The following is a 26,011-nucleotide window of genomic DNA, read 5'->3' on the forward strand; positions in this document are numbered from 1 at the left end:
ATGTGATGATGGGTAGGATATACTCTTCTGCATCAATTAGATGCATAGATGCCTCCTGTGTATACTGTATATATCAGTGTTTGGGCTCAGCCCTTTCTGTATTCCCATTTAATGCAACAAGCATGTATGTACAAATATTTCCCAAGCATCTGTGCCAGGAACCTACTCCTTCGTGTCATGGCCGTTTCTTTCACACCCAGTCTAAAGAAAACAACATATTATTTGCTTTTCAGGCTCCAAGCAGCATGTAGAGATGTGCGCTATTTAAATGCCTGCTGTCTTGCACTTCCCTCCCATACTACATCTGTGAATGAAGAGGGGTTTAAAGCACTTTGTGATAGTGATGTGAAGCATCAGTATGTGAGTAGGGACACTAGAAATCTCAGCCTTCCTAAATCTCTGGTTGCAGTATTGGCTGATTCAGTTCATAAGTCAGTCTTGTGCTTAGTAACACAAAGGCATAAAACCAGCTGATCCATTACTCATTTTAAGCTGTAACTGGAGAAATGAACCGCTTTAAAAAATGAAGGCTACAGATCAAAATGATATCTTCCCTTAGACAGAAAGCTAAAGAAGTAATTTGAAAAGCTTCGTTCAGCATGACCTGATCACAGGACTGCGGAAGTCCTGGACATGACTTTAATTACTGGCCCACTCCTGTAATTATTCTGTCCTTCAACTATTTTTATTGCAACAGCTGGATTGGAAAATCCTTAGAATGAGCAAAAAAGATGAAAGCAACACTCCCCTCCAAGCCCCTTCACAACCTACAATCTGTCATCTGGTGTAACTGGGACACGCTGGGACGGCGAGTTCCTTCGGGCTTCAGCCCGAGAGCGAGGACCCGGAGACCCCGATCGCGTCCAGGCAGGGCAGGGAGGAGGGCTGGATGGAGAAACCATTAAGCACATCTTGTTCCCCGTAAGAGTAATGGGGAAAAGTGTCCTTAAAAGTTGTCTTGTGCTGGGTTTGAGCCTGTCTGGGATTCAGGAGAGCTTCCTGGGCCATGTGTCAGGGCTGTTTATTTTCTGTGACATCTGCTCCTCGCTGGCTCCCAGCAGCGTTCCCTGCGGTACCCGGAGCCCCCCGGCAGCCCCGTCCTCACCGGGTTTTGTCTGTTGTTCTGGCCCCCCCCCTCCCTCCCGCAATTGCTTCGTACCGGGCTCAGGAACAGCTGAAGGGGTAGAGCATCCAAAGCTGCAGCCGGTGATTTATATTTTATGAAGACAGGCTCTCCTTGCCTGCCAAATGGCCTCTCCGTGCTGCTCCCCTGCCTGGTGACATCCCACCTTGGCAAAAGCCTGTGCGAGGGCCAGGGAGGAGCGGCATGGAGCAAGGCTGGGGATTTTCCACTGTTTGCTGCCCTGGCGTTATTTTTGTTCTTAGCCGAGAGAGCTGTCTGCACGGCTGATGCCCTTTGTATAACTCTATTACAGAGAGTTGTAACTCAGCCGCGATGCAACCTCTGTGCCACAGCAGCCTTTCTAAGGGGGCTTTTATTGTACAGACGGGATAATTTATCCTCTTTTTTAATCTGCATTTAGTCTATGGGTTTATTAACAGCAAAATAAGAGGTATGGAAAATGCAAATGATAACCTGACAGTCCCCAGGAGGTTTGGATGAGCGCCTTGGGGAGCCCGGCAGCAGCAGCGTGCTGCACATCTGGCACCAGGGACCGGCTGGGGAGGGAAGCAGCTGGAGCCTGGTTGGAAATGGGTTTGTCTTGTTGGGAAAGGTCCCACCATGCCCCGACTCCTGCTAGAGCTGGGCTGGGTCAGTGACAGGCTCTTGGGACACGAGGGGGTCTCCGGAGCTGGCTCCCAGTATTGCTGGAATTTCCAGAGCCTGGAAACTCTTTCTGGCACTATTCCCACCCCTGTCCCTTCGCACAAATATTTTTTGATTGGAAACACTCTCTCTCCACAGTTGCGAAAAGGAAGACAACAGAAATGGAGCTGTAAACGGCTCGGTGACCGCTGCGTTTGTGTTTGTTTTGCAGCTGAGGGTCTGTCTGTGCGTGCTGCTGGTCTGCTCGCCTCGGGGGACACAACTGAGGTCCTAACGCTGCCCAGGCGTCCAAAATGGTCATGCAAAGACACCACCTCACCTGCGCAGGAATAGCATTTGCTCTCTACCTTCATCACCTCGTCAGCGCCATTGAAGTCCCTCTGGATTGTAAGTTATGGTTTACTCCTCTAAAAACTCCTGCTGAAATGCTTGAGGAGGCAGAGTGAAGATGTGCACGGCCCAGGCAGCCTTCCTGGTCCAGCCTAAGCTTTTCTTTACTGTTGTTTGTTTGGGGCTATTTTTCTTTTTAAACCACATGCCCTCCAGAAAGTCACCTAAATCACTCTCTGATTTAGTCAATCTATCTCAAAAGCTGAGCAGAGGACTCAAAACCACATGTCAAAATGGAACAGAGCATCTGAGCCAAGCTGGCAAGTCTTCAGCCTGTTGATTTAAGTGGAGCATCCCAGGACTTCTGGTGTTCCGACAGCACGGGCAGGCTTTGGGATGCTCTTTTGTGGAGGACGTGAGCTCGTTGTTAGTCTTACCTGGCAGACGCTGCCACGAGCTGACACCTAGGTCCTCGAGGGTAGTGGAGATCCAGGCAGGTCCTGCAGAGCAATGTGATTTTTCTCTCTCTCTGTCGGGACTTTTTGGTTAATTTTGAGGTGGGAGTTCTGTTTTATTCAAAAGCACAAGAGCTGGGGGATATGAAGCAAGGAGGAAGGGGGACATGGGCTGATGTTTCTGCTGAATGGGCATCTTCAGGCCAGCGCACGGGAAATGCATGACTTGTTTGAATGCACTTGAGACTGGGGTTTGTACTGAGAGCTGCTCAGCCACTGTTCTGGAAACCAGTTTAATAATTTCTTTGTGTCCCGGCTTCCTCCTGTAGAGGCTGTTAATAATAATCAGCCTGTCGCTGCAGGGAATCTCTTCCGACAGTGCAATGTACAGAAATCCTTCAGTGAGCAGTGCATTAGGAGAAAAAGCACGGCTTTTTGCTGGGGTCTAAATTCAGGCTGAAGTGCCAGGGTTGCTCTTGATAGGAGAAATTAGGTCCTGTGGGTTGTTGCTCTGTGGGGTCCTGGGTGTGCTGGCCGTAGGTGTGGTACCTCAGCTGATCCCTGACTCTGGGCAGCAAAACGGGGAGGAAAAATCTGAGGCAGTGGCTTTTGGCTGAAATTTGGAAATGACTGAAGAGAATGTGTGGGAAAGCTCTGATTTGTGGAGGGGAATAAATACTTGTGTTACTTGAAAGCATAGGGAGGGGATCCCAGACTCCAGTCCCTGCTCTGCTCCATTCTAGGTGATTGTGGATGAAAATACCTGTTCCCCTGGAGTCAGCACTGTAACACGTACAGGGCACTCTTGTCCCCAGCAGTGGGAATTTTATTTGATGTGCACAGCTCAGTGGTTCCTTCAGGCCTGGCTTTGTTAGCGTCGATAATATTCCAGAAACGCAGGCAGCCAGCGTGGAAATAGGGGCCAGTGCAGTTGGGGAAAACCGAATGGGTCTGCAAACAGCCGCCTTCTGCCATTTCTTGTTTGCAGCAGGAAAGGAGTAATTTTGCTACTTAAATATAATGTGACCTTAGAAAAGTAAGAGAAATGCTGACAGCTGGTGGAGAAATGCTCAAGGCAGCCTGCAGCAGCTCACCATTTCTCAGCAGCTCACCGTTTCTCTAGCCACCTCCTCCTCCCTGCTGCACAGCACTGAGCCGCTGGAGACCATCGTCCCCTCTGGTGCTGGTGGGAAACTGGGATCGTAACTAAGAGCATTCTTTTGTCATCCTTTCCTGAACGGGTCCCTCGCAAGACAGATTATTTGTAAATAATGTGCATGGAGGTGGTTGTGCACAGCTGTGCCAAGAGCAAGTGGGTGAGGAGCATCTCCCAGCCCCGGGCGAGGGTTAGGGATTCTGCTGATGCCCGTCCCCACCAGCTGACCCTTCCCAACCTCCCTTAGCTCTTTTGGACACATGGAGCATCAGCTTTGTTTTACTTCCATCCTGACCTTCAGAGCCATCAGGGGTTTGTTTTCAGCTCCTGTTTAAGCCACCTGGTGATCAGGGCCCCCTTACCCACCGCTTACCTGTGAGACTGAGCTAATGAAAGCATCGCCTGCACTCAAATGGCTGCAGGTTTGACCAGGTGGTGTGTAAAGAGCCCCAGCTGCTCCGGCTTTGTGCAGGGGCTGATAAAGGTGCAAATCAGAGGCTCTGTGAGCGCCCTCCACATACCACTAGCTATGAAAGTCTTCTCTGCTCCACGGAGATCAGCTCCTTTGTCCAGTGCCAGGCTCTGCCTGGTCCCCACCAGCCGGAGGGGGCTGGGAAACCCCCCACCAGCACCAGGGGGTTGAGATGCTGGTGGGCACCCAGCTGTCCTTGCTGACACACCTCAGGAGTTGGAGATCTCCCCAGTGATTTTTTTTTTTTTTTTTTTGCTCCCCGGACCTTATGTTTTAAGGGCAGAAGCAGCTTGGGAGAGGGCAAAGCCTCAGGGTCCCCTCATGGCAGAGGGAACAGCCCTCGCTCACCCTGTGTCAGGGGGAGCTGCACTATTTGCTCTTTCTTTTAAGCTTGCCTAGGTGGTTTTTCCCCTGCCCCAACCCTAACAAGTTTTCTTCTTTGGATAAAATCCTGCCTGCCCCTGTTCTGGGGACAGGATATATATATCTCTCCCTATGTTACAGGCACCTTCTCTGAGTTTGAGCATCACTTAAAAAGCCAGCTAATGGTTTATCAGGCACACATTAACCTCGGACTCAGGGGGATGTACCTGGGAGGCTCAGGGTAAGCCTGGCCATGGAGAAGGGGGGAGGGAACGTTGCTAACTCCTGCAGGCAACTCGCTGGACCACAGGGCCACCAATGCCCACAGGCGAGTGGTGTGAGTATACCTGTGCCCTCCTTTGGCCCCCAAAAACCCCTGCTGCAGAGAGAGCTGACAGCTAACAGGACCATTCAGCAGCAGCTTCTCCCACGTGGACAGTAAGTAGGTAGATTAGAACATGCTTGAATGGTAAAATGGTTTGTGTGTAGTATTTGCAAGCCCTACGATAACTATACATGTTTATGTTTGTCTACATGATGTATATAGGTTTGTTCTTCAATTAACCCTTTTTCTTTTTTTCATTATGCTTGCACTTGGGGAATAACAGCAAATATTCAGAGTGAATGTAAGTGTTCCCCTCGCTCCCTGTGTGTGTGTGTCCGTCTCCTGCATGGCCGAAACAGGGCACGAGGGGTCCGCGCTCACCAGGGGCCGGTGGTGGCTGTTGCTTGGCACGCAGTGTCCGTGGGTGCGTTGCCCACTCCTGTGGCAGGGCTGGCCAGAGTCAGGACAAGCCACTTCTCCTGCACAGCCAGGCATGGCTGGGAGAGACACGGGAGGTGCTGGAGCTGCTTGGGAGGAGTGCTTAGGCTCTGCTGCTTTCCCTGGAGCAGAAACCGGACCGCCTTTGCGATGCGAATATTGTTTCTGGAGGGGCTTGTTATTGCTAACGCCAAACCTCAGAGCAGAGCAGGCTCCTCTGCCTCGCACGAGCGCATGTGCCAAGCTCAGCTCCACGTACTGACACGTTCGCAGCATCGCTAGCTCTCAGGGGAAGAGCAAACAGCCTCGGACCTCAGCAGCTTCGTTCCAGGTCAGCCATGGGACTGAGCTCTTCAGTTCAGAGTTCGCGACCAGAGCCAGGTCCTACGCTGGCTGCTGGGCTCATGTGGCCCTTTTCACAAGCCCTGCCCTTCCAAACACAAGTGCTGTGCTCCTTCAGGGTAAACCTGGAGGTTTTGAGCCTCTTTCTTGCATAGAGAGTACCTGTAAGCGTCTTGCAGCGGCTCTCTGGCTCCCTGTCCCAGCTGCAGCCCCTGTCTTTGAGGTGCACAGCCAGGATGCTTTTCAGTCTGATTCAAACAATCTGCAGTAGCAGGAAGATGTAACTGTGAAATTTCTTAATGAGACTAAGATACTGACTGAGAAACAGGGGCTTCCCGGTACCAAAAGGGAGTCTGAACAGTGCTGATGGTCCAAGAGGTGACAAACAGCACGCCCTCACAAATGCTTATGGTAGTTTCCTCAGGTGTTGAAGGGCTTTAAACCACAAATTGCACATCCAGCCTGGGGAAGGAGCTGAAATCCCATCAGGATCTACTGCAGGATGGCAGAGAGGGGATTCACCCTCTTTGCACAACCCTCCTCACGGCTTTTTGTTTGCTTTGCAGTGCCTCAGCCCCCCACAATCACCAAGCAGTCCGTGAAGGACTATATCGTCGACCCAAGGGATAACATCTTCATCGAATGTGAAGCCAAAGGGAACCCCGTTCCCATGTAAGTGCATCTACAGCCCTTGTTATGCTGAAGCTCTGCTGTTCATCAGAGCTGGCTCTGGAGGAGCTCCCCTCGGGTCAAGCTGTGCCGTTTACACCATCAGCTAATCCAGCTGTTGGCTTGCACAGCACAGGTAAGGATCTCACCGGGTAAATACAGTCTGTGGTGACAAAACCAACCTCTCCGCCACGCTTGCAGTTTTTCCTGGACGCGGAACGGGAAGTTCTTCAACGTGGCGAAGGACCCCAAGGTGTCCATGCGGCGGCGGTCGGGGACGCTGGTCATCGACTTCCACAGCGGCGGACGGCCGGAGGACTACGAGGGCGAGTACCAGTGCTTCGCCCGGAATGACTACGGCACTGCTCTCTCCAGCAAAATCCACCTTCAGGTTTCTAGTGAGTAACAGCAGTGGTGCAGAGAAAGCAGCCAGCTGCTCCAAGGAGAGCAGGGACTGTTTGCATCGTATGAGATTTTGTAGAAGAGGTGTGGAGAATATCCAGTGCTCAAACATCTCAGCCTGCTTCATCTGTTACCTGTGTCGGGATGTATCCAGCCACAGGACCGAGATGAAGGCATAGGGGTTATAGCTGTACCTAACAGGGAAATACTCGGTATAGATTTAAGGGAGTCTTGCACATGTAGAAATGAAGTTTGCATTGAGGCCGCTCCATTGAAACCAGGCCAGGTCCAGCGGGAAGAGATCTGCAAAGTTACTACCCTCCCTTCCTCATGCGGTGTCTTTACTTCTTATGGCAGAGTCTCCCCTGTGGCCCAAGGAGAAGGTGGATGTGATAGAGGTGGACGAAGGCGCTCCGCTCAGCCTGCAGTGCAACCCGCCGCCTGGCCTGCCCTCTCCCGTCATCTTCTGGATGAGCAGCTGTGAGTTGGGGAAACCCTCTTCCCACCTAGAACCCTGTGGGCAGCCTTTCCGTCGCCTGCAGCGCTTATTTAGAATAACTACGTTTAGGGTCGTTGCTGCTAGTTCAGAGCTTGGAACGTGGCTTGGGTCGGGGTTTTGCTTTTCTCCTTTATGCAGCCACCCGCGGGAGCATCTGACTTGCTCTGAATACCTGTTCTCCCCTGCAGCCATGGAGCCCATCCACCAGGACAAGCGCGTCTCCCAGGGCCAGAACGGCGACCTGTACTTCTCCAACGTCATGCTGCAGGATGCCCAGACCGACTACAGCTGCAACGCGCGCTTCCACTTCACCCACACCATTCAGCAGAAAAACCCCTACACCCTCAAGGTGAAAACCAGTAAGTGTCACGGTGACTGCTCGGGATGGGTCTTCCCTGGCCTCTCCTGGGCAGGGTTTTCCTTCCAGACACCTTGTTTCTGTCCTTGACAGCACTGAGACCTACCGGGGAGAAGTGTGGCTTCCTTCATTTTGTTTAGGATAGTACAAGAACCAGTTTGGATGAGGAATGATAGTCCTCGGACGGCTAACCTGGCAGGGAGGGGTGGCTGGTTTCCCTCCAGCATCTCAGAGCTTTGCAACTTCATGGGTTGAGGGCCGCAGAGGTGGCTCGGTGCAGGTATCGCTAAGTCCATGTGTCTGGGATAAACTGGAAAGCATTTCAACGCAGATGAGGCATTCCCCCCATCTTTAGGGGAATGTATAACATCAAGTGAGCTTTCCCTAGTTTGAAAAGCTGAGAATAGCCTTGGTTTGCTCCAGGCTTAGGTTTACGTGCTGGTGCTGCACGGGGGGCTGAGTGTGTGTCAACCTTGCACAGCTTGGGATTTACTTACCGCCCAGGAGCTGCTGTTTAGCTCCTTCGTTCTGGGACATGCTGCCAGGAGGGCTTGATCCTTTGGGGTCTGAGTGTGTACACGTGGGACCTGTTCAGGGTGGCCAGCGATCTCAGTTTCACCCTGGTGAAGAGCATCGTCTTGGGGGGACAGGAGGAACACAGGCATGGCTCTCTCCAGGCATGTGAAAAGCCTTTCCATGAGCAGGTCCAGCCGCCAGCAGTCTCTTCTCCCGAAATGAGACTGCTTGAAGGAAGGCGAGTTCCCGATGCTAACACGTTTCATGCCAGCTGGCTGGTGGGAATGCTGGCAGAGGGGAACTGAGCAGAGCGCTGCAGGACACGAAGCTCTTGACTTGATGCAGGTCCTGCAGAGCACGGGCTCTCTTTTGGGGTGGGTGTGTGTGCAGAGTCACCGGTGCAATAAGTAATCGGCACGGAAACAGCATCTATGGGCCCCAGTCATCAAACAGGAGCCATCTCCCATTCCCAGTAAGGTCCGACTGGGAGGAAGGGGTAGCGTGTGCTGGCAGATGCAAGGCTGTGTTTTGGGGACAGGCTCTTGTGTGAAGCAGGCACGAGGCGCTCCTGAATCCCAGCGTTAGGAGCTTAATTTGATCTCACAGCAGCTTAAATTAGAAGTAACGCTATTAAAGCGACCTGAAAGTGACGTGAGAAGCAGACGGGGCCTGGAGTGTTTTGTACTTTCATTGTAACAGCTTCTCCTCTGTGTAAAGCATGAGTGGAGAATCAGCAATATAAATACTATAAACAGGCTCTTTGCTAATGGTGAGGAATGTGTGTAGGTAATTCATTCTGAGTATTATTTGTCTGTTTACAGAGCTGGCCAAACAATACCAGCGTTTACCTGTTAGGGAAGGACTGAGTCCTAAATTAGTGTGAGCTGGAGAAATTCTGGCAAACAGAGATCTGTGGTCCTTTGAGCCTCTGAAGGCTCCAGCCTGACATATTTGTCAAACTCTAGAAAAAATGCGGAAGAAATCCTAGAAGATTTCTGTGCAGACAGATACAAGCTCCCCCTCCTGCTACACTCGGATGCCACCACAGCGTTTTGCTCCCAGGCTATGTAGAATTGGCTTCCAATTGTACTGGACCCTCTCTTTAAGTTTTCCTTTGGAAACATCTGCTGGATTATCAGATGCAAATGCCACCCCGTGAGCTCCCCAGAGGCCCTTATAATTTAAAGAACTGAAGCTCTAATTTCTCATCTGTTATGATACAAAAAATTCTTGATACGTAGAATGTTCAAAGGAGACGAGCTTGTATTTGTCTCAAGCTGTTCAATCATCTCAGCCTTAAGCCATGAGCATTGGCTGTCCTTAAAAAAAGTTCACCAGCTGCTGAAAAATCATTGCACGGGATTGCCACGTCCTTGGATGCAAGAAGAGAAAAATGCAAAGGTTTGGGGGAGCGATACACCCGTGCCTTTCCCTGCAGAGAGTTTCTCTGGTGTATCCACATTCAAGTAGCTCTTGGGCATCTGCTGGGCTCTCTTAACCCCCTTGCACAGAGACACGGTGTGTGGCTGATGACTTACGGCTCAGGGCAACAACTATATGGTAGCCAACATAGCCTCGTTCATCTCCTGTTGGGCAGATGGTACCGTAACACGGCTCTGCCACATGCCGGTGGAAACCAGGGCGTTCTCAGACACCGAAGCAGTATTTCGGGTAGCGGTGTGAGCTGAGGAGGGCAGATCCTCCAGCAGCCGCGGGGCAGGACGATGCATCCCCCGGCTCCTTGCAGAGCGTGGGTGGCAATTAGCTTTCTTCTTCAAGCATAGGTGATGGCTGGCAGTGGTTGTCAATAACGGAGAGCAGCGTGTTATTGAAGAGGTGATATTTTGCATGTAACACAATCTACTTTAATTACCTTGTAATTAAAAGGGATTTTACAGCAGATTATGCTTTTAGAGCCTAATTATTATTATTATTTTTATTTGTTCATCTTCGCCATGCCTTTCTGCATCCTTACACTGCTGCCTAGCTGTGTCCAACCTATGCTTTATGCTGGGAAAAAGCAGCTGGAATATGTTTCCCTCATAGTTAAGAAACTGAGAGAAAAACCATTTTTCTTCTCCAACTGGAACTGAATTTTTTTTTTTTTCAAAGATACAACTGTCTTTATAGTGAAAAGAAAAACCCTTCAAGGAAATGTTTGTGATACGATTTTCATACATTTATTTGTCCTTCCATCTTGTAGGAGGAAAACAGCCTTCTTTTCCTCTCCTTTATTGCTGTGTTGTGTTGTTTGTCGTGGAAGGCAGCTGTGCTCAGAGTGCTTTTGTGTCCCTGCTGTTGCCTGTCCGCATTGCTCTTGTGTTTCGGGAAGTTATTTTGTTTTCTGTCCCCTGTCCCCCCCACACCGCCTGTCCCCCCGCCCGCTTTGTGGCACTCGATATGCTCACGGTCTTTTGTTTATTGCAGAGAAACCCCATAACGAAACGTCTTTACGAAATCACACTGACATGTACAGTGGTGAGTCAACGCTGGCTTCTGGAGACCTTCACGATTTAACCCCCCTTCTGCCTAACCTGACTTATCTCCCGCGCTAACCGGGCAGCGAGCCGCCGCGTTCGCAGCATCGTCTGCCCTTCGTCTGTGCCCACGCACCCCTGTGTGTGCCCGCGTCCCCGTTCGTGGGTTACGGCCTCAACTTTGCAAAAATGGGTGGGACGAAACGAGCCAAACGATGACAAAATCCCCTCAAAGTTTTGACACCTTGAAATTATTGAGTTTTAAGCTAATTAACTGGATATGTGGAGCCCAGCTTGAGAGGCATTTGGATTAATAGGATCTGGCCCACGTGAAAAAGTCTGCTTGGCTGAGCAAGCCCAGCTTGCTTCCTTGCTGAAGAGGTGGCTTGTCCTCAGCAAAGGCTCATGATTTAAAGATAAGACCCACCATCCCTCTTCTGTCTTCAGAAAGAGCATCTATTGTATTTGCAGCTAAACACAGGCAGTGACTGGGAGAAAAAAAAAGAAAGAAAGAAAAAAAAAAAAGAGTATTTGGTTTTCTTAAAAGCTGGGTGCTTTGTTTCTTTGTGGTGAGGCTGTACGTGTTGGATGCTTTCACTACGCTCTTGCCCTTTGTCTGGGCAGGGATATTACCTCCGGAGCCTGCGTTTGCTGGGAGAAGCGCATCCCAAACTCATAAATTATGCTTCAGACACAAAACCGCATGGCTCCCCGGGGCACGATCGCTGCCCTGAGAATGGATTGGAAGTGTCACAGACGTGACGGGATAATGCCGGCAGAGTTGGGCAGCAGCAGGGTCTGTAAGGGAGCGGGGAGATGGGGCTGTTTGTGGGTGATGCTGAGAGCGCAGGCACTATCAGGGATGCGAACGCCTCGCCAAAACCCACCACGGAGTCCTATTGCCCCAAGGCCGGGCGCTGTTTTGAGCAGGATTTGCTTTCTGCCCCTCTTGCTGCTTACTGGGACCAGGGTTGTGTGGCAGCGGGATGGGGACAACCCCAACCATGCCCTGGGCTGGTCCCCAGCTGTGTCCTATGGCAAAATCCTGCTCAGCCATTGTCTCATCCCCTTCCACCCAGAGCCACAGGTTGGTTTGTGCCCTGTGTGATCCAGGGCACATTTTCTTCTTCCATGGGGACTTTTTGGGCCAAGGAGTGCTTTTGCAAGCTAAGAGCAGGGAGAGTTGGAGTGTGAGAAGAGGAGGATGTGCCAGGTGAGGGCAGGGGTTTGGTGTCCCCGTCGAGAGCCCTCCCGTGCCAGCGGGCAGCCTGGGCATCCCTTCCCGGCCAAGGGAACCGGGGTGTTGGCATCTCACCGGCAGCCGGGAGTGGGAGGTTTCTGAGGATGCTGGAGAGCTGGGTGAAGGCTCAGCAGAGGAACCGGTCTCGGAAGAAGTGCTGGTGGCAGCAAATGGGCTGGGCGTAGTCTGAAAATATTTGTAGAAATGGCTGTGAAAGGGGATTGCCAGCAAAACTAGCTTCAATGGGAACTGCGTAAACTGCATCACGCCTCAACTAGAGGCAAGCGGGAGGAGATGCCTCTCTCGCAGGCACACAGGGCCAGGGACCAAAGAGAAATCCAGTGGCAAGATCTCCTGTAAATATATCTTGCACCTCAGCAGCATAAACGATGTTTGCATTTCAAAGAGAATGCCTTCACGCTGGCTGGGCACCGCTTCTGTGTTTGCAGCCCTCGCCAGTTCAGGAAGGAAAGTCACCGTGGTGGTCGTGGGCTTCTTGATCTCCCACTGCACGTCTTTGTTCTGGGAAAAGGGATGCTTAATAGTCACTTGGTTAGGAAAATGAGATCTTATCTGCACAGCCTCATAGATTTCTCCAGATTTCTCTTCAGAGATGCATAGGATAAACTGCCTGCGCTTTGCATTATATGGACTATTTGCACTTAACATCCCCTGGAACACTTTATGGGTCCAGTGGATTCAAATCACCCACTCACGCTCCTGTGCAAATCTGAGCTCCAACCCAGCAATTTCTTAATAGTTAACAAACTGGTGAAAAAATTCTTACCCTCAGCCCTTTTTTCTTTTTGCTAACCCCGTGTTTCTCCCTGGAATGACCTGTCTGGCCATACTGGCCACTGGAACCAGCTGCAGCAAAGCAAGGAGTCTTAGGGGTGGGGAGTGGGGAAGAGGGACATCAGTCTCCCAAGTATTTTAGGTGTTTGGGAGACTTGGGGCTCTCGGACCCTGTACTTTGGGGTGCTGGTCCCTACAGTATGGGCTGAGCTCCAGAGCCAGCTGGCAAAGGGCTCTGCAGAGCTTGCAGGGAAGCTCAATGGGATGGGACATGCTGGCGGTGCACGGCAAAGTCCCCTTCCCTGCCGGTCTGCGACGGACGTGCCCGAGATCATCTCGGGGACATGGGACCTGCTGGTGTGGACGTGGGGCACGAGCAGTTTGTGGGATGCTCGTCTCAAACTGCACTTGAGGGCCAGGCTAATTGCAGGAAATGCAACCAAGCCCTTCTCCCCACAGCTCATAGCGGGTGCAATGATTTCCTTGCTGCCAACTTAATACCCTAGGCAAACCGTCTGCAACGATGAAGGAAAAATTATCTAAAAGGATTAATTGAATATTTTATTAGCAGAAATTTCTCACCTTTTTTTAAAATGGAAACGAAAATCTGTTTTGTTCCTTTTTCTGTTTGGTTTTTTTTTTTTTAATTATTTTATTTTTTCTTTTGGCAAACCTGCAGGATGTTTTAAAGCTGGCTAGCTGTGCAGGAGGTGAACAGATGGGATGTGTCTGGATGTGCATATTCCTATTATTGCCTTTCAGTAGAAATGCAAGTCGATGTACAATTTTTAAATGCCGTCAGGTCAGGACTGTGGGGAGGCGGCAGTTGGCCGCTCCAGGGCGAGAAGTGGCCGTTTCTGGGATATCCTGTCCACAGCTGAATGGGTCCAATTTCACAGAGGCGGGGATAACAGCAGCAATATATTGGAAGCAGAGCCTATTTTTGAGCAGAAATAAATAGCCATGGGATTTATTTTTCCAGTACTGTTCCATCCAAACAGATGAGTGAGACGTTGCTATTTGTCTGACAGCTTCCAGCTGTAGCTGCCGCAAGTTCAGAGCTGGAGCAGTACCTCTGCCTGAGAGAATTTCTGGCCACTCCCTATTATAAATAGCAAAATATTTATTAGTAGTGCTGTACTAAGGCAAAAAGCTTATCAGCTATGCAGTGTTGTCGTTAGGTTTATTAAACAAGTGGATAGGATACTAATTTATCTCCCTTATTTTTAATTTTCATCATTAATATATGGCTCGTAAAATTTGGCTTGCACTGCTGCTCATCTCTTCTCGTTATGCCCCCCGGGCTCCTCAGCGAATGGGTTCACTGTGGGAGTGAATTGTACAGCCTGTTCAAACAGGCTGCAGACTGTTGGCTAATAAAAGCCAATATTGACTTATAAAATAATATCCCACTCTCCTAATCACATGAGAAGAGAGAAGATCACGAATGTGGCCGGAGGTATGGGAGTTGTTGATAAGTGCTGACTTTAAATCCAGCCGCTGGCTCCGTCATCCCCCCGCAGAGCCCCGGCATGGGCGGCTTGTTTTAACCAAGAAAAAGATCCTCTCCAGAAGCAGGCAAGCAAACAGCGGCGTGTGCCTGCCCAGAGAACTGGCCCTTCAGGATAAGGTCAAGATTTGCCTGCCCTGGTAATCCATTAATCAAATAATTGACTAACCCGCTGACCAGCACATGCAGACCGGTAACCTGTGGGAGCGGCGGGATGCGTGTGTGCGGCCGTGCTCCAGCAGATGTGGAGTCGTTTCAAAGGCACCATTTAACTCCTGGGGTTGGGGGGTTTTTTCCCCTTGTGAGCCTGGTCCCAGGCTTTACCTAAGGCAGGCTGATGGGAATTCCAGGAACAACCCCTGCCCTCTCTCCTTTCCTTCTTCCCAGCCCTTTTCCCCTACCAGAGCTCTGGTGGAGGCTTCCCAAATAGATGTGGGCATCCCCAAAAACCCCACGGTGCTGGGCACGCCTGGCTGCCTCCTGCTCACTGAGCGAACAAAGCTTTCGGGGCAGCGGGAAAGGGTTTGGTCTGTGCCCCAAGATCCTGCTCCTGCACCGGGGTGGGCTCTCCCCACGGATCGCTTCAATACTTGTAGTGACCCTGTGCCAACCCTGGCCATTCTGTCCCCTTTCCTAATCTCATAACCTCCATCTCTGCTGCTGCTGCTTTCAAGCCCATCTCATCCTTTGTCCTCGCTGATCTAGATCTAGCTTAATAATTCCACTTATTAATGGAATTTATTCCATTAATAATCCCCCCCCCCCCCAAAGAGACCTTTGCGGTGTGTATCTGTAGAGAGTTGTCTTGTGTCTTCCCCTGGTTTTCTCCTGTTAAACTTTCCTGTCCAGTCCTGAAATTTGTCATTTTGGTCGCCAAGTTGTTCCTTTCCAAAGGACACTGTCCTTCCAGGCCCCACAGCTCCTAGTAAGGGTGGGAAACCTCCTTGCTGCTGCTAGAGCCCCAGACAGCGCTGGGATCCTCTATTTTGGAGAGCTCTGTGGCAAAGCAGCTCAGTTGTCTGATTAAACCCTTCCTGTACCCATTTGTTCCTTTTGTCCTTCATTACATGTTTTGTCCATCAGTATTTCCAAGTCTCACCTGATCTCAGCCCATTTCTTTGCACTAGAGGCAGGGGTGGGCAGGAAAGGCACGGCCCCGGCGGGAGCTGGTGCTGCGGGGACTTTCCTGATGCACCATCCCCGCGGCTCAGCTCCCCCTGCCCATCCTCTGCTGCTTCTTTACCTCCCTGCCTGCCAAGCATCCTCTCTCTACCCCTTTTCTTTTTTTAACTTTAAAAATTACCTTGAGCCTTTCTCTACTTTCCAGGTACGTTTCTGGGTGAGTTCAGTATCCCAGGCTTGGCCAGGAACTTGACAGCTTCCCCCTGAAAACACCGTGTATTTCTGGCCCTGTATGTGCCCTCCCCATTGCTGTGGCAAAGGAGAGTTTAAAAACACTTTGTTTTGTTTGTTTGTTTGTTTTTTTCTCTCCCGCTGATTTCAGCCCGAGGGATTACGGAAACAACTCCCAGCTTCATGTATCCGTACGGGACCTCAAGCAGTCAGATGGTGCTCAGAGGGGTGGACCTCTTGCTGGAGTGCATTGCTTCAGGAGTGTACGTACCGCTTCCCAGCTGGCAGAATTGGGGAGAGGGTGGTCCCCAGCAGTCCCCGGTGGGATGGCCTTGGGACCAAGATGTTGAATCACCAGTTGAAATACCTCTGGCTAGAAAAAGGGGTCATTCCCTTCCTTTTAACTGCTATTAACAATACTCTTCATGACCTACTTGAAGCATAAGAGCATGGAGCGAACAGGAGAGCTGAGTTTCGCAGCACTGTTCAGAGAAGCAGGTGGCTTCGGGTACTTGCTGTCCAAGGATAATTCCCCACTGGTTTGTCCTTATAGCTATTTGCAAATCTCCTGGGTGTTCCTCACCATGCTATAGTAACTGCAGAAGCATCCTGGGCTCGGGGTCAGCCTTTGGCAGCACTCCCAGGGTGTGCTGCCTGGCGCTGCCTGCACACCCTGCCAGACCCGTGCTCTGCATCCCCAAGCACGAGGCGTGAGATGGACCCCGCTCCTGATCAGCTGGTGATGCTCAGGGTGCTGGTTTAGGCCCTGTGGTAGGAAGGAGGGTGGCCCAGCAGTTGAATCAGCCCTTCTCCCTGGGTGCAAGTGTGGGATGATCAACTGTTTTCTTAGGAGTAATTTTCTTGTCTTGCAAAAGCATTTATCTCCTCCCCTCTCCTTAGACCAGCACCAGACATCATGTGGTACAAGAAAGGAGGAGAGCTCCCAGCAGGCAAAACCAAGCTGGAAAACTTTAACAAGGCTCTTCGTATCTCCAACGTCTCCGAGGAAGACTCCGGGGAGTATTTCTGCTTGGCGTCGAACAAGATGGGCAGCATCCGCCACACGATCTCGGTGAGAGTGAAGGGTACGTCATCTTTACCTTGCCATCTTTTTTACCTTTGCAACCAGAAGCTGAGGGGTGTGCATGGGAGGGGATGCTCTGATTTGTTGAAAGGGGCAGCGAGGGCTTTCTGCGGGGGCTGTTTCTCTGCTGTATCTAGCCATACTTGCTTCTTGTCCAAACTGACCTAAAAGCAATGTGAGATGTGCTTTCAGCTGGTGTAACTCGGCAGAGCTTCACCGATATAAATGGTTGTGGTTTTGTGTGGCCAAAGAAGAGGGGAAGAGGACTCGTCACCCTCACTGCACCCAGGGAAGCCCACTCGAGGACGGTGTTTTCATTGTCGTCTTAGTTCAGCAGGGAGCAGTGGAGAGGGGATTTTGGATGAGGCAGTATTGCTGCATTCATAACTGGTGCATTGGTGTATTTTAAAGCTGCTCCATACTGGTTGGATGAACCCCAAAACCTCATTCTGGCCCCTGGCGAGGATGGCAGGCTGGTGTGTCGAGCCAACGGGAACCCCAAGCCTGCGATACAGTGGCTGGTGAATGGCGAACCTATAGAAGGTGAGCAAGGAAGAATCTGTACCTCCTTTACAAAAAACCTAGCCAAGGATCTCGTGACTGACCATGAGAGCCAGAGCTGCTGTCGGGGTGCCAGGCACCTCACTGAGCGGTGTGTGTGGGCTCCGGCATCACAGCACATAAACCACCTGCTTGTCTGAGATGAGGCCAGTTGAACCGTGTCTTTGTAGGCTGGGAAGGTCACGTACCATCGTCTGGTTTTATCTGGGCTGAGACGGAAAGATGCGTCATGATAGACAGTCTTGTGAATTTTAATTAAAAATTTAATTTGAGTGCTCTCTGTTTTGAAGCTTCTCCCCCCAACCCGAGCCGAGAGGTAGCTGGAGACACCATTGTATTTCGAGATACCCAGATCGGCAGCAGTGCCGTGTATCAATGCAACGCGTCCAACGAGCACGGCTACCTTCTCGCCAATGCCTTTGTCAGCGTCCTGGGTAAGTACTTATGGAGGATGAACACCCTATACTCCAGTTTTCCCTGCACGAGTTCTCCGTTTGCTTTCCTCTTTGTTGTTAGCTACTCTGAGGCTAACTGCACAAAGGTACATGATCTCTGCAACCAGGCTTTGGAGCAGAAGTCCATTGCCACGGATCTGCAAAGCCATGCAAGGCTGAGCAAGTCCTGTCGGTGCTAAGACGTAAGCAAGCTGATTTGTGTAGCGAGGCTAGAAAGGGAAGGAGAGATGAGAGGGAATGGAGAAGCTCTACTGAGTCTTGAAAGTGCCAACAAGGAATAGTGAACAAAAGAGAAGGGAGGGTGGGTGAAAAGACTGGAAAGGGAGCAGCGGTCTGGAAACTGGTTCCTTTTCTTTCTCAACGGCTGTGATTTTTGCTATTTGCAGACGTGCCTCCACGGATACTGGGCCCCCGCAATCAGCTCATCAAGGTGATTCAGAACAACAGGACCCGACTCGACTGCCCCTTCTTTGGCTCGCCAATCCCCACCCTGAGATGGTAAGAGCTGCAGCACGTCCCCTGCCAGTCCGGAGGGGTGGGGAGGGGAGGTTTCCTGCTCTTTCTTCCCTTACAATAGCACTTTGTGGTGTTGTGAGGTTTAAGAACGGCCAGGGGAACACACTGGATGGAGGAAACTACAAGGCGCACGAGAATGGGAGCTTGGAGATGAACATGGCTCGGAAGGAGGACCAGGGCATCTACACTTGCGTCGCTACCAACATCCTGGGTAAAGCGGAGGCCCAGGTTCGCCTGGAGGTCAAAGGTAGGGGCACGAAGGGCTCTAGGTCAAAATGGTCTCTTGGATCTTCTGAAACTTGCAGGAGAAATAATAATTTAGGTTAAGGGAGGGTTGGTTGTGCGCTCCAGCAGTCTGTCAACAGGACAGGCACTACGTAACTCAGAGCTGGAATCCACAAAATGGTAGCGATTCCCTTTTAACGTTGGAAAAAACCAAAGCTGTGGACATACTGAAGCTGTAGAAGGGCTGGCTGTGGATATTGAGCTGTAAGATGCCATAAGCAATGCAAAGAGAAATACAAAGTGTTCCTCAGGGTTAACTGATGGCAATAAAACATTTTCTGAATCAAGTTTCCACCAGGGCTCTCCCTGTTCAGCAAAACTGATTGCTGACTCAGAAAACTGGGTATTTTTTAAAGGGTCAGCATGAATTAATGGCTTGTTAAATTAATTTATTTGCAAGCATTTGTGTCAGAGAAGTTCACTATAGCAAGCTGGACAAACACTTGACACACACGCTTGTCCCTTCCAAGTAACACTGCTCTTCATTGAGTTCCTGAGCGAAGACCCAGCAGTTTGGTGCCTAACGCTTTCTTTCTGACTTTGTGCAGACCCAACGAGGATTGTGAGAGGACCAGAAGATCAAGTGGTGAAGAGGGGCTCCATGCCTCGCCTCCACTGCCGTATAAAGCATGACCCTACGCTGAAACTTACAGTCACGTGGCTCAAAGATGACGCACCCCTGTACATTGGAAACAGGTCTGTGTTGAACAGTTTTGCGGGTCTTCTCTCCCAGGATTGTCAGACTTTTTAAAGAATGTTTCAGGAGTCACCAGGGATAATATGGATAAACATCGAGTTCCCATCTAGGCAACATTTGCTGTTCTTGATACTTCAATGTTACTAGCTCCCTCCAACAGACAGTGCCTAGCAATTAAAATCAACTTTTCAGTTAATCAAGACTTTGACTATAGGTTTTATTTACAGATATTTCAGGACGTCTTGATAAAATGCGTGAGTTAGTAACAAGCTACTTCAAAATCAATGTTTATCTGGTGTGAGTGGTACAGTTGTAATTTCCTTTCCATAGCTGACTCCCTTCTCATGAAGTGACATCTGATCACAGGACATGAGCCAGTCAGAGGTCAGACTGTTTTCCTAAAAGCGTGATTATTCCAGATATATACCAGAGCACATTTGCTGATTCCTTAGGAAATGAGGTTTCCAAGAATAACTCAACACATCCTTAGCTGATAAAATCTTCAGACCAGAGACGTACTCCTCTTCTGTTTGGGCTTTTATATGTATTTTATCAGGGAACAGCGAGACCTCAATCCTCCTGCTTAATGTGCTTAGGCACAGTTGTGTGATTATCATTTTCATCCCTTTAAGGATGAAGAAAGAAGATGATGGTCTGACAATATATGGCGTGGCTGAAAAGGACCAAGGGGATTACACCTGCGTAGCTAGCACGGAGCTGGACAAGGACTCAGCTAAAGCGTACCTCACTGTACTAGGTAAAGCTGTCCTCCCAACATACTCCCGCAGAGCTAAAAGTGCTTTATTTTTAATACAACAGACTGACTTCAAGGTCAGACTGAAAGGGTGATCTGTGATCACAGAATTGTCCTCTGAAGCAGAGATGCTCAGAGAGATGCTGGCGGAGCAATTGTTCGTTGCTGCAGGACTCGGCAAGGACGTGCTGCCTAATCTCAGACTCAGACAATGGCATTGAATTTGAGTTGAAGAAAACTTGCATTTGAGACAAAAAAAAAAAGAGCAGTTATTACATACAGCTAAAAATATCTAAATGTGGACGTTGAAGCTCTGTGAGAATGGTCCTAAATTTGCAAGTGAATTTAACTGAATGTCAGGGTGCTGAGCAACACTGGAAACCCGGGGGTGAGAGCGAGCCACTCCCAGCCTTGCAGGTCCCCTTTTCAGCATAGTGAGTGACAAACCTAAGCCCATTCCCCATACCCATTTATGTACACTGCGAGATCTACTTGCAAAACACAGATTTATCAATCCCTGCTCTCGGCCACCTCAGATCTTGCTGATGTGCTGCATTCAAAGGAGTGCCCCAACCAGCCAGTGCTGCTGGCATAGACCCACAGTGCCCTACAAAAAAGTCAGAGTGCAATATGAATCCCATACCCCTAATAATTTGACTGGGCTTGTTTTATTTCCCTTCCTTTTCCCCTAATAGCTAATTAACTCTATAGAAGGCTGATGTTTCCCCTTCGCTGTGTACTAGAAGTATGAATAAATGTGTGCAGAGCATGCCTGGAGGTCTCTGGGGGAAGGACGTACCTACTCTGGTCCCCAGGCAGGATTGGATCCTTCTGAAATCTGTAACTGTGTGTGTAACTTTATATTTGCCAGGTGCTCCTTTGGCCACCCAACCTTAATGACTAAACTAACACCGTTAACAACCAATGTCTTACCTTGCAGCCATCCCTGCTAACCGTTTGAGAGAGTTACCGAAAGGTAATCATCACTAATTCATTGCGTTTATTTTGTTTCATAAATTGATTTTGTTTTGCCTTGCCAATAATGCCAACAGAAAATCTAGGTGTAGCAGCTGAGAAAGCTGGGAGCTGATGCTTCCAAGTCCTGTTCAAGTTGTCCTTGAAAAACCATCCAGATGGCCGCGGGTAGAAAGGTCCTGTGCCACATCATTTCGTGTCCCACAGTGCCAATTCCTGAGTGCAAGAATCACTTTACCCATACCTGGAAATGGTGAGCCCTGATGGGAGGAAAAAAAAAAAATCACATTGAATCCCTTGACCTTTACCTGGAAAGAAGTTATTACTGTTACTCTTGTTGCATGAAATGGTTCTGTGCGATCATGTGGGTTGTGACCAGATAAAGAAACCAGAATTGTGCCCAGAGCATTTCTAACAAGTATGTATTTTCATTGAGGCTTTGTGTGCTTTCTATTCTATTTGTTTGCAATTATGTTTTGGACAGCTGCATGTAGTTTGTTGTAAGACCATACATCCCCCTGCTAAACCACTATATCGTGCTTCCACCACCAGATAACATCAGTTGTACAGGGAGCAGGTAGGGTTTCAAGGCAAGGCACAATTAGTACATGAGCACATTTGTATTTGAAAAATTGCTCTGGTCCACCAAGAGCTGCAGGATGTGAATTGTGCCACAGAGCACGTGTCCTCCCACGGGTCTGGGCTAAGACAGCCAGGGCTTCCCCTCCTGGGAGAAGCAACGGGAACTGGGACTCCCAGCTCCTGGGACAATCCCAGCCTAATTTGTCTCGTTACTCGGCCAACAGAACGACCCGACCGGCCCCGTGACTTGGAGCTGACAGACCTGGCCGAGAGGAGCGTGCGGCTGACGTGGATTCCTGGCGATGACAATAACAGTCCCATCACAGGTCAGCCGCGGGACCCTCTGGCCCATATCCCTCCCTCCTTCTCCCACACAGCGGAGGGAAAACTTTTCTTGTGAGCTGAACCCTTAAACTCGCCTCTCCATCCTCGCCCCCAGACTACATCGTCCAGTTTGAGGAGGACCGGTTCCAACCTGGCATGTGGCATAACCACTCCAGATACCCCGGGAGCGTCAACTCGGCCGTGCTGAGCCTCTCTCCTTACGTCAACTACCAGTTTCGGGTGATTGCGGTGAACGATGTGGGCAGCAGCCTGCCCAGCGTGCCCTCCGAACGATACCAGACCAACGGGGCACGTGAGTACCGTCCGCCCGGTCCCTCTTGCCGCGGTGACTTGACGTTGTTCTTAGCATCTGGCCACCACTCTCCGTGTAGACTCTCCTCTTGTGGTGTATGATCACAGCTCCTGTAACAGAAACAGATTTACACAGGTGAGGGAATGAGCTTGTCCATGCAATCATGTGCCGGGGTGTAATTTTATATATCACATCCTTATGCCCATGCCCAATATTCTGCAGAGCAGCAAAACTCAAAGGGGAAAGATTTATGCAAAGGTCGCTCCAGCAGAATCTATTGAAGGAAAGCCCAGTTTCACCTTACAGAGAAACTTTCTAAACAAAGTCTTCCATCCTTTCTGACAACAGGAAGCTCAGAAGTCTCTTGGAAAATTAGACTCAAGTGTAAACTGGCCACAAGCAAACGGCATTTTGTTCCAAAATTGCTAATTCATTGTCCACTGCTAGAGCTGGCCAGGAGCCCAGATAGATGCAGGAGTAAAGTGTGCTCCAGCCCACGACCAAGACTCGGGTCTTCAGTTTGTGTGCCCAGCGCTTTGTACATTGTAGAATACTTAGGAAAATTAATATGAGGCGTTCACAAGAAGCTTAGTAGTTTTGCTGCATTTCTTAAATTAACCGTTGCAGAGATACTTCTGCAATATCTACTGGCATCTAGTGTTGGCTTTTGACATTACTCTTCTTGTTTCAGATTTCCAAAGTGTCAGACTCGGTTCCTGGGGTTGCTTCACAATGGCTGTCTTTCAAAGATTTAGGACATTTTGGAAAAAAAAAAAAAAAGAGGCTCCTAAATAAATGGCCTGGTTTTCAAGAGTGCTGAGAGTGTCATGTTCCATTAACCTGAATGGGAACTTCTGGAAAAATCAGGCCATTAACTTCTGCCTTGGAAGTACTTTTGACTTGCACAGTAAAGGGTTTTTATCCACTCAAATGGTCATTTTTCAACATTATACACTGCATTATTTTTTTTTTTTCGATGTGAATTTCAGGTCCTGAAATCAACCCAACAGGAGTTCAAGGTGCAGGGACGCAAAAAAACAACATGGAGATAACCTGGACGGTGAGTACTTCTTTGATGCTTGACAGCCACCCACGGTCTTACCATTACGGTCACAGATGTTAAGATACAGAGAACTCAGCATCTCTAGCATGTGTGATGTACCACACAGAATACCATGACATTAACAATTGTAAAGGAAATAAAAAGCAGAAAATGCATCTACAAGAGAGGCTGCTGTTAGTGCCCAGAAGACGGTTTCCGATGAAAACAGTAATTTGCAACTATGTAAGCCAAAGAAGAGATTCTGGATCACAGATACAGGTTAGGGAGGATGCTCAGAGCCTGATTCCTCAAGCAGTATTATAGGGTTTACAGACCAGCTCTTGCTTTTCATTGTGGACCAGCAGGTGTCATCCATAAATAAGCCAGCATCTGTAAGGAGGCTAGAAATTGCAGTGGGAGTATGGACAGGAATATAAGGATATGGTTCTTGGTCCTGCCTTGGGTCTGGAGGGCAAGGACTACATATGTCTCTCTCTGGGAACAAAAGTATTGACCTCCTTTGAGATTTGCTGATGGAGCATGAAATAAGAACCAGCTGCTGAACAGAGCTTTTTGGAGCTCCATGGCAGAGCAATACAGTTGCTCTTTCTCCTTCTCACTTTCTTTTTCTGTTTTGGTCCATTAAGCCTCTGAATGCAACTCAAGCTTATGGGCCCAACCTCAGGTACATCGTGAGATGGAGGCGAAGGGACCCCCGAGGGAGCTGGTACAATGAGACAGTGAAGACACCAAGGCATGTCGTCTGGAACACACCCATCTACGTACCCTACGAGATCAAAGTGCAGGCAGAGAACGACTTTGGTAGAGCACCAGAGCCCGACACCGTCATCGGCTATTCAGGGGAAGATTGTGAGTACTTTCTCAGCCAGAAATCGTAAGTGTTTCAGGGCAGGATCCCACCCAAGGTCAGTGGGTTGGCACCTGTGCCCAGGACATGTTCATAGCACTGCTTGATTTGGCTCAAAAATCCAGTTCCAGGCATTGGAAGAAAAAGGCTTGGCCATTAGGTTCTGTCCTGGGCTCTGCCTGCATGACCCAAGTCACTTAGCCTCTCCCTTGCTCTCTGTAATACCCAGATAACACTTTCAGTGTGGAAGACAGTAAGATTTCACTTAAGACAAGCTCTGGCTGTATTCCAATAAATCGCATTAAATTTTTTGCCCCTGACATCTGTAGAGCACCGAGTTCATCTCAGATGAGAAGTGCTACAAATGGCCAAAAGGGCCTTGGTTCATCCTGGACTGGATTCTTGTGCCTCTCTGATAAGGCCCCAGCTAAGCCCCAGCTTGGGCTCCTGTTTGCAACACACCATTGGCTCAGCTTATCTTTCTTTAAAACTCTGCACCTGGTCATGCAGAACAGCAGCCAGCTTCTTTAACTCTCTTTTCACCTTCTTTCTGGGCTACTGGTATCACCTTCTGCACCTGTAGCATCCAACACTGAACTATGATTATCCTTATCCTGTTAGGATAATGCGGTTTGCTGCCAACAGCTTTATTTTTAAAGAAATATATATTAGTTCCTTGCATTGCAGCATCAGTGGGGGTCCCTGGCTGTATGACTTTAGGATTACCAAGAAAGAAGTAAGGTAGATAAGCCAGCTAACCATCCCTGACTCTAGGCTTGAACTCAAGGGGACACAAACAGGGCACGGCAATTTCAAGCATCTGCAATCTTGGTGCTGAGATAGCATGCAGGACACGTCCTCTGACTGGGCATCTTCTCCCGGAGGAGACAGGGCAATGGGAAGGAGAATGGGCAGAAACAGCGGGAGTCAGGCTAAGAGCTGAGCTCTGGAAGCAAAGCTGGACCTAGCTGAGAGGCTGTTACTGGAAAAGCTCCACAAGCACCTGACTGCACCAGCATCTGCATTACCTGTCTGTGCACTACCAGGGTGGTTTTTTTCTAGTTTCAGTTGAAAACTTGTGCAATAATTTTGAGTTTTGGGGGGATGTGACTGGGCCTGCACATGTGTGCTTTACATGGAGGTAAACCAGGGAGACCAAAGCTTCTGTATCACACCCCAAACAGAAATGTGTTCCTGCCTGTATCCCAAGGGGTGGGCCAAGTTAAAAAAAAAAACAAAAACAACAAACAAAACCAACCAACCAAACTAGTCCCTGCCCTGTCATGTCTGAATTGCTTCACAAAGAACTGCAGATTTCTACATACAAGCAGGTGACCTGTAAAAAGGAGGTAAAAGACCCCAACTGGATCAACAGCAGGCTCTGGCCAAATTCAGGTTAATGGATGTGGAAATAAGAGGTAGTTTTTGTAACTCCTGGGTCTAACAGCAGCCAGCCAGTTGCAGCAGGAGGGGGCTGGATTTGCCAGTGCCCTTCACCGGGAGAGGGAGGTGAGCCAGACCCCTTCCTTGCTAATGTGATCTCTTGCAGCAGTGTGTAGGAAGCCCTGCTATTAACTGGATCGTCAATATTCTCATGATGGCTGGCTGAGTGAAATATGGGGTTTTTTTCCTCCCCTTCCTGTGGAAGCACTGCTGAAAAAACAGTAGTCAGCTTTTAAAGCATGCACATGTCAGGGAGAAAGTGAGGGGGACGGAGGTAAGTGATGCTATTCTGTATATTTGCAGGGTGGTAGGGTCTGCTCACCCCAAACGAGGGCAGCCAGGAAGCTGGGAGTTGGCCTGTTGCTGCTGGTTTATTTTATCAAGTTTGGAAATCCTCAGAAATTGAATTTAAGGAAGGAGAAAAGGAGCTGATTATCCCCAGGAAATCGGCAGGCAGGCTGGCCGGGGTGCCAGCAGATGGCAGAGCCGGCACGGGGCCACTGCTTGCCCGGTTTGCCACAGCCCAGCGATGCTGTGATGGGAAAACCATGGCAAGGGCAAGGGGGACAGAGGGGCGTCCGTCTGTCTGTCTGTCCTCCAGGGTACCGCTGGGTACCTAACGT

The 26,011-nt window shown here is 49.6% G+C and overlaps 1 protein-coding gene across 28 annotated transcripts in view; it reads left to right on the forward strand.

Moving 5' to 3' along the window:
- The window catches only part of NFASC (neurofascin), a 97,297-nt gene that overhangs the window by 35,861 nt on the left and 35,425 nt on the right, over positions 1–26,011 (forward strand). For 14 of the 28 annotated variants that reach the window (XR_008239296.1, XM_052814522.1, XM_052814521.1 and 11 more), the window contains exons 2-21: positions 2,001–2,176; positions 5,174–5,191; positions 6,237–6,342; positions 6,541–6,737; positions 7,099–7,221; positions 7,429–7,599; positions 10,542–10,592; positions 15,641–15,752; positions 16,390–16,574; positions 16,985–17,116; positions 17,425–17,568; positions 17,976–18,087; positions 18,186–18,352; positions 18,939–19,086; positions 19,720–19,844; positions 20,782–20,817; positions 21,623–21,724; positions 21,838–22,035; positions 23,025–23,095; positions 23,725–23,947. Coding sequence is in view for 27 of the 28 variants with exons in the window: in XM_052814522.1 (XP_052670482.1) it covers positions 2,083–2,176; positions 5,174–5,191; positions 6,237–6,342; positions 6,541–6,737; positions 7,099–7,221; positions 7,429–7,599; positions 10,542–10,592; positions 15,641–15,752; positions 16,390–16,574; positions 16,985–17,116; positions 17,425–17,568; positions 17,976–18,087; positions 18,186–18,352; positions 18,939–19,086; positions 19,720–19,844; positions 20,782–20,817; positions 21,623–21,724; positions 21,838–22,035; positions 23,025–23,095; positions 23,725–23,947 (2,515 nt within the window). In the remaining variant the exon portion in view is untranslated. Of the gene's footprint in view, positions 1–1,512; positions 1,575–2,000; positions 2,177–5,173; positions 5,192–6,236; positions 6,343–6,540; positions 6,738–7,098; positions 7,222–7,428; positions 7,600–10,541; positions 10,593–15,640; positions 15,753–16,389; positions 16,575–16,984; positions 17,117–17,424; positions 17,569–17,975; positions 18,088–18,185; positions 18,353–18,938; positions 19,087–19,719; positions 19,845–20,781; positions 20,818–21,622; positions 21,725–21,837; positions 22,036–23,024; positions 23,096–23,724; positions 23,948–26,011 lie in introns of those variants that run through there. The other 14 variants (XM_052814533.1, XM_052814538.1, XM_052814539.1 and 11 more) reach the window with 6 other exon arrangements.

This window comes from Harpia harpyja, chromosome 19 (genome assembly GCF_026419915.1).
Source record: "Harpia harpyja isolate bHarHar1 chromosome 19, bHarHar1 primary haplotype, whole genome shotgun sequence".
In the NCBI taxonomy this organism is placed as follows: domain Eukaryota; kingdom Metazoa; phylum Chordata; class Aves; order Accipitriformes; family Accipitridae; genus Harpia; species Harpia harpyja.